This window comes from Alosa sapidissima, chromosome 20 (assembly GCF_018492685.1).
Source record: "Alosa sapidissima isolate fAloSap1 chromosome 20, fAloSap1.pri, whole genome shotgun sequence".
Lineage (NCBI taxonomy): Eukaryota > Metazoa > Chordata > Actinopteri > Clupeiformes > Clupeidae > Alosa > Alosa sapidissima.
Window position 1 is genome coordinate 7263155 of NC_055976.1, and position 14308 is coordinate 7277462.

General features: G+C 44.4%; 1 protein-coding gene across 1 annotated transcript in view; it reads right to left on the reverse strand.

Moving 5' to 3' along the window:
* Positions 1 to 7412: 7412 nt before the first annotated feature.
* Positions 7413 to 14308, reverse strand: part of LOC121694474 (neuronal acetylcholine receptor subunit alpha-3-like) — a 10752-nt gene continuing 3856 nt past the window's right edge. The window contains 7 exon segments of the mRNA XM_042074650.1: positions 7413 to 8128; positions 8364 to 8966; positions 9532 to 9970; positions 10175 to 10284; positions 11366 to 11410; positions 11649 to 11696; positions 11698 to 11789. Coding sequence (XP_041930584.1) covers positions 8009 to 8128; positions 8364 to 8966; positions 9532 to 9970; positions 10175 to 10284; positions 11366 to 11410; positions 11649 to 11696; positions 11698 to 11789 — 1457 coding nt within the window. The 3' untranslated portion in view covers positions 7413 to 8008.

Sequence of the window (14308 nt, forward strand, 5' to 3'; positions counted from 1 at the left end):
ATAACAGAAAGGTTTTAATGTGCATTACTGATTAATCATGCATGAAAACGTATTGTAGGGATCATATCTAATTATTCTGCGCTAACATGACTTGACATGGGCCTTCATTGCATGTGCATGTACACAACCATTACCACCCAAGCTTGCGTGTGTGCATGCATACCCACACTATCATGGCCAAAGCAGATTCAGTTGGTTAATCATGCATGACCATTGCAATATCAAAATTCAATCCTATCAGAAAGATGTTTTTTTTTTGTACGTGTGAATGCGTGTGTCTCTCTCTGTATGTGTGTTGCAGTATTTAAGAATACCGGTACATTTAAAAGACAGTCTGCCAAATTAATGTTCATTTAAAGTTCCTTTTTTATTTCACCATTTTCTCTCTCTCTCTCTCTCTCTTTCTCTCTCTCTGCGTGTGTGTATGTCGGTCTGTCAGAAGAACTTGGTGGCACAACCCTGTTCTACAGAACTACAGAGGTGTCATTGCAAGGTATTTTTGTGTATATCAAGAGAATGTGCGCTCAGTTTACTAAAGTATGTGTTCATTTGACTAAATTGTGCGCTGATTTTACTGAAGTATGTGTTCATTTGACTAAATTGTGTGTTCATTTTACTAAAGCATGTGTTTATTTGACTAAATTGTGCGCTCATTTTACTAAATCACACTGTCATTTTACTAGATTGTGAGCTCAATTTAGTAAATAGTGTGTTCATTTTACTAAACTGTGCTCTCATTTTAATTTTTGTAAAATGAGCACACTATTTATTAAAATGAGGGCTCTATGCAGTAAAATGACTGCACTATGTAGTGAAATGAGTGAACAATATACTAAAATGAGCGCACATATAGTAAAACGAGCTCACTATCTAGCAAAATGGCCGCACAATATATTAAATTGTGCACACAATCTAGTAAAATGAGAGCGCAATTAAGTAACCGAATGCACAATTTTGTAAAATGAGCTCACAATTTAGTAAAACAAGCTCATAATCTCTTAAATTTACAAAAGAATCTTGCAATGACACCTCCTGGGCTCCGTACTGGTCAGAGTCAGGCGAGAACAACATTTTTGCCTGACAGCTTATTTCCCATTTGTGTCCATTCAAAAGGACACCCACACCTACACACACACACACACACACACACATATATATACACTGTATATATACACACACACACACACACACACACACACATACACATACACACCTGTACAGCCATAATGTGGCAACCTGAGCAATTTCACATGCATGCCTTTGTGTCTTGGCATTCTGGGGATATAGCCAGAACACTGATGATCACAATGAAATTATCCTGATTTTCTGCTCCAGTTGGAGCCACAGCTGCTACACACTCTACACACACACACACATACACACACGCACACACACACGCACACGCACACATATACACATACACAAACACACACACACACACACACACACACACACACACACACACACACACGCACAACTGGGATAGGGTGAGTGTCACAATGCTCATGCCCCAGTCCGAATGATTCCTAATCACTTGGAAAAGGGAATTCCCCCAGGCTAGGAACCTGCACACTCACAGGAAAGAAAGCTGCAATATTAGTCAGTCATACGCGCACACAAACACACACACACACACACACACACACACACACACTCCTACAACTAAATGACCGGTTGGTTTGTTTGTTTATTATCATCAACACCATAATTACTCCTGGCAATATCTGACACACTAATAGTCCAGCTCTTTGTTTGTGTGTGTGTGTGTATCGTTGTTGTAACGATGAATGAATCCAGAGAGAGGAGCAGAGGGCATGAGGATGAATTCAGCAGCTTGTCAGAGTGCAGCGGTTCTCTCTTGTCAAAGTGCAGCGGTTCTCTCGTGTCAGAGTGCAGCGGTTTGAGGACTCTCTTGCTTGTCCTGTGATGAGCATGCTACATTGATTCACATTAAAGGCCCCAGTTACAAAGTACACCACACGTCCACAGCCAAAACCACCTCCTCTACTTGAAAAGGCGTTGAGGACATTGATCTATGAAGTGCCTCATCTTCAGCACTGTGAGGGCTTGAAGAGAGACTGCTATATTGGCTCCCTAACTTGAGAATGACAGCAGGCTGAAAATATAATTTATGCATTTCTTCTAAATTTGATGTTCTTTGGTCCTTTTGGAGATCGGTTCTTAAACTATTGGCCCTGTCTGGATATCTTTCTTCCCATGAGATAGAGCTACTGTAAGGCCATGAAACAGAGGGTAAGAGAGGACAGCATGACATGCTCCTAAAGGTAAAGGTATGTCTGTCATTACCTGCAGGGAATATGAGGCAAAGGGTCAGGATTGAGAAGTGTAGTGTGGGAGTGAGGGTGAGATATGGTAACTTTTGGAGAATAACCTTCTCACAACATGGATGTTCATTAGCTTTTCTAAATTTGTATATATTTACACATACGCATAAATATATTTGTTTATGTTGGTTATCAGTGGCTGCGTGTATGAATATGCCATAAAATACTTTGTTTTCTGGTACACTGTCTGACAGGAAGTAAAAGAAGGCAGTAAGACTGAGGGGAATCCTAGTTGATCTAACCAGGTTACATAACACATGTGGATGGCCTTGTTGTCATATTATTGATGTCTCTCTGTTATGTTCTCTGATTTAAAATCATTTGAACAGGGTTTTGGGGTCTGTTCTTACCAATACGCAGTCACCCAGATGACACTCTCAAAAACAGAACTGCGCCCACAAAAACAGACAGGAGGTCAGAAAAAACACACTTCTTTCATTTTTGCGTGACTTCAGTGTCTTCTTCCACTCTCAGCCTCAAATCACAGGAGTAATGGGGTGTGGAGCAGAAAGATGTGTCGTGGGCAATGCCACTGAATATTAATATGAACAGTGTGTGTGTGTGTGTGTATGTTTATGTTTATGTGTGTGTGTGTGTGTGTGTGTGTGTGTGTGTGTGCGCGCGCGCACGCGTGTGTGTGTATGTATGCGTGTGTTTGTGCTTGTCTGTAACAGTGAATATAAGTGTTTGCAAGGAGATTAGGTTGTGTAATATATGTTGCATCTTCTATTTGTGCACGTCTTAATCTAACCGCCACTGACACAAAGGGTGCTAAATAAAACCCATGCAAGCTTCAACGAGAACGCCAGTGACTTCCATTTCTCTGAGACGTGTATAAGAGAATCATCTCACTCATTCCCTACAGCACAGGTCAGAGTACTTTATCTCAGCTCATATAGTAAATACTGTATGCGTGTATGTGTACGTTGAGGATGGTTGAGTACGCCAAGGGTTTATTTGTCTGTCATAAAATAGTCTGTAGTCATGGAGTTCGGAGTATGTGAATGAGTCAGATGAGCAGCCAGTTCCTGAGTTATTCATTCCACAATGACTCTCAGATAGGAAATGTGGAACTTTTTTTTTGTTGTTCTTGCTGATGGTCACCGAATTGATTATGTAGATCCATTTGAACTCCCTGTCACTGTCTGCAAACTTCTCATTCTCTCTTTGTCATGCGCACACACACACACACACACACACACACACACACACACACACACACACACACACACACACAGAAATGTACTTGGGGGCTCCAGTGGTCAGTGAGGACTCTCCATCTCTGAGGCAGGATTTGTCATACATGGATGATTCCTTCATTTTCCTCCCAGAGGTGCCCCAACCCATGGCCCCCAGGGGTCACCCTGTTTCACCCTGCCCAGTGCTCCCTCTCTCTCCCTCTCCCTCTCTCTCCCTCTCTATCTCTCTCTTTCTCTCTCTCTCTCTCTTTCTCTCTCTCCTACAAAACCCACCCTGCATGCACACACTCACGCTTGCACAAATCCTTACCAGGGTGGTGCTGAAGTGCTCAAGGGACTTTGTGTGGATACTGACTGTATACTGACTGACTCTATACTGACTCTTTAAGCTCCTTTGAATTATAATTTATTGGAAAGAGACAGACAGAGAAATATGAAGAGTGCTGTGTACTGTGTTTTGCTGTGCTGTGTTGTGTTGTGTTGTGCTGTGTTGTACTGTGCTGTGCTGTGCTGTGCTGTGCTGTGCTGTGTTGTACTGTGTTGTGCTGTGCTGTGCTGTGCTGTGCTGTGCTGTGCTGTGCTGTGCTGTGTTGTGTCAGTCAGTATACAGTCAGTTTCCACACCGGGCACTCCGAAAAGAAGGGTAGGCCGGACACAGTTTTCTGTGAATATCTCGAGAACCGTAGGGCCTAGGATGACCAACTTTTTTTGTTATGTTTGTCTCAAGGGGGCATGTCAACCCGTCCCATATCCACTCATTTGATGTATAGCGCGACCTTGTTAAAAATGAAAAAGCAAAAACAAGGTGTTGTAATCGCAGGTATCTTTGACTGACAAGTTAAAAACGGCACAACATTTTTAGTGTACTGTAGGATCGTTATAACACCTTCTGAATGCATGGCAAATTTTGTGGAATTTCGTTCATGGGGCGACATATCAGCTACACAAGTGCACACAGGCATGCATGTACGCACTCACACCCACACACGCACGCACACACGCACGCACGAATGAACACACACATACACACACATAAGCACACACACACACACGAAGACACACACACACACACACACACACACACACAGACACAAAACAACACACACACACAAAAAACACACACTATGCACACAATCATTTACATAAACAAAAGTAGAAAGAGGGGATGGAGTAGTTCCCAACAGTTAGCTCAATGTTGTTTTCTACTGCACCACAAATGCCTTAGGATCACACATGTTTGTTTGGGTCTCTACACACAGTTGAAAGGGTCTTTATGTCGGTAGTCTAGAGGAATACGCCTGGATTCAGGGGAAAATAGGTCGTGGAGACTGTCTCTGATTTCGAACAAAGCTTCTTTCAATAGCCAATCACGGAGAGGGGGCAAACCTTGTGAGTATGCACACGTAGGCTACTGGGTGTTTCATGAAAATACATCCGACAGCGGAAAACAACCAAAGCGATGGCGTTTAGTTTGCCTTTGTAGTCATCTCTGGCTAGCTGGTCAGCCACAACCGGCCAGGTTTGATAGACGAGGCTTTTGCCAAAACCCGTTGGCAAGCAGGCTAATACATCCTGTCCTTTGCTTAGGCAAATAAGACATAACTTCTGCAGAGGTTTAACACAAATGTTGTTATGAACTTCAATTTCTTCAAAAATCAACTCTAAACATGCTTCAATTATGTTTGTATTGGCAGCCATTTTGCACTGGTTTCAGTAAGAACTTTTCCCCATGAACACAGCGGAAGTGAGATCAGTGGGCATCTCTGAAAGTAGCTGTCTTCCGGTTGCGACGGTTTTGGCCCAGAAGTTAGTTCAGCATGATGCGAGCTTCTGGGTACCCAGATTAATATGTCGGGGTCTTTACCTCCCGCTCCCCCGTGTCTGCTCTCAGTGTTGTGCTCAGCTCTCATCCCTCATCCCTCAGCCCTCAGCCTCCAGCGCCAGCATTACTCCACTTCCCATAAATCCCATTTCAGAACTCTCCATGCTCTTATGCTTCTTATCAAAGCACACACACACACACACACACACACACACACTGAGAGAGAGTGTATATATATAAGAAATATGCTTTCCCTTCACAGACACATACCCACTGCAAGGCACTAGCATTTATTCAACACTGGTATCCTCCAGTCCATCCTCAAAACAAACAATTTCCTAAGAGCATTACAACGTTCAAAGTTCACTCTACATGGACCCTAAAGAAGCAAAGCCAGCAACAGCAAAAGTTCCTCTTGAAGAATACCTGGTGCTGAAACCTAAAATGTCAATGTACATATATGTGTGTGTGTGTGTGTGTGTGTGTGGGTCACCCCTGCCAGGCAATATGAATGATTTAGCTTTAAACAGTCTGCAGTTATGTCTGCCTGGCTGCTCTTAGATGTCACCATGCCAGATCAGACTCCATCAGACCAGTTAGAGAGGAGAACCATTCCTTTTGAGTAAGGTCTGTTAATGCAAAACTATAGAGAATGAACATCTTACATGGGTGCATAAACAAGACCAAATTTTGGTGTGGAATTAGAGCATATCACACACACAGAGAAAAAGAGGAAATCACACACACTCAGAAGACAGCAGAGTGCCTCACACACGCTGTGAGGTCCAAAAGCTGTGATCCAAAGACTGACATCTGTTTCAGACACCCACACACACACACACACACAAAAGCACCCTTTGTCCGTTAAGTCAAACAGATGACTGGGAAAGCATTTAAATATTCATCTGTGCTGTTCTGTAAATAATGCAGAGCTCTCTCCATTTGCACGTTTCTTCTATCCACCAAACCAGGCAAATGAAGGCATTATAACGGCACACACACACACACACAGACACACACACACACACACACACACACAGACACACTCAATTTCTAATCCACACATGGCTAGGTCAATGCTACTGTATGCTTATATAGTCATAAATGCTATAGGCATTAAGGCTGCAATGACTGTTTATGAATGTAACCATGCGCTCTGTGTTGCCGGGACAACCTGCAGCTCCGCCACCCAAAGTGCCTCAGACAGGAAGCTCCTGCCGACAAGGCACCGCACCGTCTGCTTGACGTGTCATTTGGGCGTGTGCCGGTGATGTGCTGTGGCAGGCCTGTCTGATGGGTCTCTTCATATTCGTACAGTCACCCAACACTCACACTTACGTAAGCAGCGGCCAGACTCAAATCCAGACTTTAGCAGGATTAGTGCACTTTCATGCAAATCAAAATCATTTTGGCTAACACACACAGTCTAGACACTAAAACACACGCACACACGCACACACACACACACACACACACACACACACACACACGCACGTATACAAAGACACTGATACATACTGGCATATATGCCCTTGTCTAGACACAGTTAAATGCAGTCAGATTGGTCCCCTGACCTGGCTTCACCATGACCATCTAAAACCAAAAAAACACACACAGCGTCATTAGTGAAACTTCCTTGCTTAGATTTAATGAACTTATTTTCCCTCACTGGGCATGAGCATGTGTCTGACTGTGTGTGTGCATGTGTGTGTTGAAGAATATCTGGAGGCAGTACTTGTTCTGTGCCATTTGTGTTTTAATGAATTTTGCTGTCCCTGTTACAACCTATTAGACTCATATTTTCGACTTCTGAGAATAGAACAAAGTCTCTCTCTCATTATCTGTCTCTCTCTCTCTATCTATCTATCTCTCTTTCTATCTCTCTCTCTCTCACACACACACACACACACACACACACACACACACACCCTTAGGCAATTATGATCTCACTTTCTCTTCATTGTGATTCACCACATGAGGTTATTTAACAGAATAAAATTTACAATTAACCTAAAGGGTAACTTCCACTTAACATTCAGATGCTCATTGTGTTGGCAAAGAGATTCTTTTATTTGACATTAGGAGTACAGTATTTACAGATCGCATGTACATCTCACCCAACCTGCTGTTGAACTTTGTGCTACATTTTATTACAGAACTAAGCTTTTCAGCTAAGTTCAGCTTTTCAAGGTCGACCTAAACAAATGTCATTAAGACTCAACCTGGCCAAACTCCTTAACTTTTTCATCTCAAATGCCGCTCCCAACTTAAAGGGCATAATATAACATGTGCATGATTTTGGCATGTTTTCACAATAATGAGAGCTCTTCATAGACATGAAATGCCAAAGCAAGAGGCTGAAATTGACTCCAATGTCAGTCAGGTGGTTCAGTAAAACAAGAAGGGAATTCAAGCGTTCAGTCATTCATTGGAAGCACGGGTGACTCACTGAAAAATACTTCAGATTACTGTAAATAAAAAATCATAACTGACAGGCTGGAAAACAGATTTGTGGCCCTGTCCTGATATCCTTTCCTAGTTTTCTTTAGTGCTCTGAAGACTATACTGTATACTTGGCACTGTTGAATAGGACGAGGGTTACTGCTGGGACGGAGTAGGATGTGAAAAGAGTGGACTGTGCTTCAGAACCCAATGAGAGGTTGCTTGAACAACCCCAGTGTCCCCAGGACGCAAACTGTCACAAATACCCAGAGAAAGATCCGGTCAATCACCATGGCAACATATTTCCAGTCATCCTCCACCTGAGAGAGTTAGAAAAGTAAAAAGAAGTGATGATAAATATGACGTTTAGTTAACAACAGTGAACAATAATGTATCAACATATACTGTATCTATCTGTGTGTGCATGTATGTGTTTGTGTGTGAGTGAGTGAGTGTGTGTGTGTGTGTGTGTGTGTGTGTGTGTGTGTGTGTGTGTGTGTGTGTGTGTGTGTGCATGTGTGTGTGTGTAATGCATGTGCAGGAACAAGTCCTCACCTCTTTGGCCTTGTTCCGGTTCCTCATGTTTTCGGCGATGTACTTGACGCTCTCGATGGCCTGCTTGATCTCCGGCGAGACGACCGAGAAGGCCACCACCGCGTTGACGGCCGGAGGCGCGGTCAGCGCCCGGCCCGCCTTCGCCGCCTCCACCTCGCCCGCCGCCACGGAGCGGCTGCCCCCCTTCCCCTCCACCCCCACTCCTCCGCCCTCCACGCAGTTCATCCCCCCGTCCTGGCAGCCTCCGCTGCTCCTCTTCTTCGTCTTCCTGTCCTTCTCCATCCCCCCCTTCTCCACCTCCAGGCGCTCCTTCTGCGCCACCTTGCGCTCCTGCTGGTCGATGGGCCGACGCATGAGCAAGACGCGGGGCAGCACGCACAGGAAGACGTTCCGCACCCACGCCGGCATGGTGTGCGTGGTGGGCGTGCGGTAGTGCACGTTGAGCACGAAGACGGTGATGACGATGGAGAGCGTGACGAAGATCATGGTGAAGAGCAGGTACTCGCCGATCAGCGGGATGACCAGTGATGTGGAGGGGATGGTCTCTGTGATGACCAGCAGGAACACAGTGAGAGAGAGGAGGACCGAGATGCAAAGAGTCACCTGGAGAAATACAACAGCTCTTGAGCATGACTCATCATATTGGACAGTACTGTACCTTGGTAAGTTGACTTAATATATAGAGAGTTAATATATAACATATATAATACATTATAATGAGTATAATATATATGTAATATAATAAAACGAGAAACTAAGAAATGCAAAGTAAAATTAATGAATAATATCATGGATTACAACAATAGAATAAGTCAGGGTTCTTGATACACAATCTACTTGACAACAAAGTAGACATTCCAATGAGTGCTAGACTACTAACCAATGACCTACAGTATGTCCTACTGTCCCACTTTGTCAGTGACCTTTGAATATCCGTTACCCTGTAATATCCTGTAAATATCTGTGTGAGGATTATGACTAACTTGGCATTTTAAGAACAACTGGCCAAGTCAATTAATTGTTATTACAACATCTTGCCAAAGGACTGCAGTTGAAAATGAACTGGCTGGCTACCACTGGCACATTTACAGAAATGTTGATTAATGTGTGTTGTCCTTATACAGTACATGACTACAGAAAATTAAAATGGAGGTGAGGAGAGCGTGACCTTCTCGCCGCAGTCGGAGGGCAGGTAGAAGACGAGCACGGTGAGGAAGGAGATGAGGAGGCAGGGGATGATGAGGTTGATGGTGTAGAAGAGCGGCAGCCGGCGGATGTAGAAGGAGTAGGTGATGTCCGGGTAGATCTCCTCGCAGCAGTTGTACTTGATGTCGTGCTTGTAGCCCGGCGCGTCGATGATCACCCACTCGCCGCTCTCCCAGAAGTCCTTGAGGTTGACCTTGGAGCCGATCAGCACCAGGTCGATCTTGGCCTTGTCGTAGGTCCAGGAGCCAAACTTCATGGAGCAGTTCTGGTAGTCGAAGGGGAAGTAGGTGATGTCCATGGGACATGAGGACTTAAAGATGGCAGGGGGCACCCACGTGATGGTGCCGTCATACTTCAGCAGGGCCTTGGTTTTGTCCGCCACCAGGAAGTCGCCAACAGCACTGGTGAGGCAAACACACACACACACACACACACACATGTCGCACACAAACACACACACGCATGTCACACACAAACACACAAACACACACACACACAGCTTATATTTGATGCCTGTTTGTTTCTCAAAATCAAAGTCAGCCTTTTATGAGTACTGGAACGAAACAGTTTTAAAAAGGACACTGACTGATGGAGTGTTATTTTACTTGTTGTAAAGGACGATATCAGGTCTCCAAATCTTGTTGGATGGGACTCTAATGAATTCAATGCCATCATATTCAGCAGGCAACCAGCGAAGCTTATAGTCATTCCAGATCTGGTGAACACATGCACAAATAACATGACATCACACACAAACAAGGGAAGAAGCACAGGCAGATTAACATAGGCATCATAAGTATACACATGATCTCTCACACACAGACAAAACAAAGACACACACACACACACACAGACACACACACACACACACACACACACACAGAGAGACACAAAATACAGACACACACACAGATCTTCAGCCTCTTGCCAGTGCTGTACAGCAGGATGCCTGAGTAGAGATGAGGCCATCACATACAATATGAGCAGGGATGCATTTACTGCACACACACGCTGCACACACATGCTGCACACACATGCTGCACACACACGCACTGCCAGCCTGGGTGGGCACCACTGGCGTGAGCTGCACTTTCTGGGAGGAGATGTAAGGGGAAGGTGGTGGAGGTGTGGGCTAGAAGAGAAGAGAAGCAGCTGCCTCTCACGTTCACACTCCTCAGCTCTTTTCCTTTCCACCCCCCCCCCCCCCCCCCCCCCAAATCTCCCTCCTCCACTCTCTCGTGATGTGCATTGCTCCGAGTCGCTCTGCAGCCCTGAGGGAACTGTATGTATTTCTCTCTCTCTCTCTCTCTCTCTCTCTCTCTCTCTCTCTCCCTCCCTCTCTCTCTCTCTCTCTCTCTCTCTCTTTTACCATCTTTCTCTCTTTTTTCTCTCTCTCTCTCAAACTCACACACACACATCACACCCCCTCGCTCTCTGCCTCTTGTTTTTACTCAGTAAAAGGGTCTTCACAGCTGACCTCCCCTTCCTATATTCCCATACCTCACCCACCTCACTCACCTGTCCATCTACACACACACACACACACACACACACACACACACACACACACACACACACACACAGAGAGAAAGAGAGAGAGAGAGAGAGAGAGAGAGAGAGAGTCCTGAAGAAAGTGAAAATATCTGAAAAGAGGCTTAGCACTTCCAAATCCACACTGATCCATGACTGGCTCCCCGTCCCGCTGTCATTTGGCCAGGTAGGGAATGTGCTGACCACCACAGTGAATGTGAAAACCTCGACTCTCTGACCCCAGAGCACCTCTAACGTCCACTTACGTGTCTCAGCCACAGGTTGGTCTCCATAATTTGGTTCACTTCATCCTGTAGATTCAAGTGACAGATAGTAAGGACACCTATACTGTGCAAAGATGTAAGGTTTTAGCTATTCATAAAGTAGGTTATAAATAGTTGAATATGCAAATAAAGTAAACCAATAATGAGAATTAAAACGTATTTTTGTCAATCTACATCTGAAAATGGACATTGGGGAATGCAATCTCTTCTTCAACATTTGTGTTACAGTAGCAGGAACACACACAGTGTGCATATGTGCTCTCACCACTTTGACTAGCTGGGATATAGAGACTTCAAACTCCACTGTGACGGGGGTCGGACACATTTTCAACTGGCCGAATGAACTGGTTATATCTCCTGAAGAGTTTACGGAACAGGCGGTCCTCTCCTTTAGAGCCAAAGCATTCTGGAAACAGATCAAAGCCTGATTAGATGTCAGCACATGATCGATGAGGGACGAGAGAGAGGAAAAGTGACGTCATCCATTAGCCCCCCCACTCGGTGAAAGTGGAGCACAATTATGTTTACTTAGTGTTGCCAAAACACTACAAACAGGAGCAGCATAAATCACACACAATAAATAAGAACAAAAAACATTTTAAAAAATACTAAAAAAAAACGTAAGATTGTGATGATTAAAATAAAAAACTCTAGTGTGCACATATTTGTCCAAAACAGCATACATTTGTTCCTTGAAGCCACGGCCAGACATGAATGCTCTAAGAAAGGCAGTAAATGGAGGTGAAGCAGGAAGCAGAGCTGTGATTATGAATAATAGAACACGCATTGCGTTAATCTCACTTCATGTTATATTTGCCCTGTGTCAAATAAGCAGAGTTGTCTGGGCGTGAGTGTGTGGTATCTATCTCTGGTCAGGCTGAGGAGAGGACCGGAAAAAGCTTTTAGCAGCTCTGTACTTAACGCCACTCCGTTCGTCCACCTGTCAAGGTGACGCTGATGAACACTCATAGACTGGGCCACTGGGTCTTTAATATATTTCACTTGATCTCTTCCTCTCTCTATCTATTGGCCTTTCTCTGTCACACACACACACACACACACACACGTTTACATAAATGTCCCACCGGTCGCAAGGCTGCCGAGGACAGCAAACAGAAACCATGTCCGTCTGAGCGGAAAATTGGACCTCACAGGGGACACTCTCACCCTCTGTCTCTCACTCACACACACACACAGACACACACACACACACACACACACACACACACACACACACACACACACACTCATACGCACACAGTTATACCAAGCTGCTGGCTTCAAAGGACAATCTTCCTTCTGTGTCAGGACCGATGGGCAGTCTAAATAATCCTGCTGAAGGGAAACCAATATGCCCCCCTCTCTCTTTTCTCTCTCTCTCTCTCTCTTTTCTCTCTCTCTCTCTCTCTTTTCTCTCTCTCTCTCTCTCTTTTCTCTCTCTTTTCTCTCTCTCTCTCTTTTCTCTCTCTTTTCTCTCTCTCTCTCTCTTTTCTCTCTCTTTTCTCTCTCTCTCTCTCTCTCTCTCTCTCTCTCTTTTCTCTCTCTCTCTCTCTTTTCTCTCTCTCTCTCTCTCTGTCTCTCTCCGTCTCTCCCCCTTTAACTTCTACACAGAACATAATTAACCTTCTGGCCTCTTCTCAGTCACATGGTTACCACACACTCAAATAATATTTACATACACACATACATACACACACACACACGCCACTCATACATGTGTGTGCACATAAACCTAGAGAGTATATACACACATAAACTTTTCATAGGTAGAGGGGGATACATATGGATGAACAGAGAGACGGACAGACAGAAATACAGACAGACAGGCAGTAGAAAGTGATTTCTGGAATTTCTGTCCAGTCGCTGTAATCTACAACAACCTTGACAACATGAGGTCAATCACATCCGGACACGACTGAGATTACCGGCTCCCTGAAACAGGGATTACTCTGCGTAAATGTGGCTCTGGGCAGATACAGAGACAAGGAGATGAGCGTTGCCCACAAAATGAAGGGGGACAGAGGCAAAGAAACGTCATGCTAAACACAGACAGGCACAGTTGTTGCATTTCAGAAACCTTCAGCAGTTCAGCAATAGATCACCGAGCACACAAATGCCTCCTCGTGATCAGTACACGTTCATTATGTTTGAGGGTGATTGAGTGTGTCTCTGTACTTGACTAAAAAGTGCACTGCAGTGATGACAAATGCACGTGAACTCTACAGTCTGATTCCAAATTAGAATAGCAAAAAGTTTGCCTCCAGAGGATCTTGGCTCATTCTAACTGCTCTTCTTGACTTTGTATGAAATTACTTTAACTTCACTCAGTCCTCAGTCTCTCTCTCTCTCTCTCTCTCTCTCTCTCTCACAGTTTATTACAGAGTTCAGTAGTCTGTGCAACTCCTCCACCACCTCAGTGGCCTCTCTTGCTTCAAGTGTTTAATTGGTTGTGAGAGTTGGGGGCTGTGTTAATCTCTTAATTAATTAGACCTTTGTCACCAGTGAAGGAAAAAAACATTTCAGTCTTTCCCCCTCCTCTTTCTCCATTGTATTTTACATTTCCCTTGTTGTCAACTTCACAACAGTCATTCTGTCCCTATCGTTTTATACAATTGTTCCCATCTCTGAAGCTCACAACTTAAAAATAAACATAAAACAGCCTTATGTGGAATCAGCAGTGACAAAAACCACTGGTGACGCATGTGTGTGTGTGTGTGTGTGTGTGTGTGTGTGTGTGTGTGTGTGTGTGTGTGTGTGTGTGTTTGTGTGTGTGTGTGTGTGTGTTTGTGTGTGTGTGTGTGTGTGTGTACACATATGCAAATCAGAGACTGAACTCTTTTGACAAGAAATTCACAAGGACACACAAGGGAAAATGTGAAGTGATTCCCCTGAGATTGAAATAAAGTACACAGAGGTAACACCGGC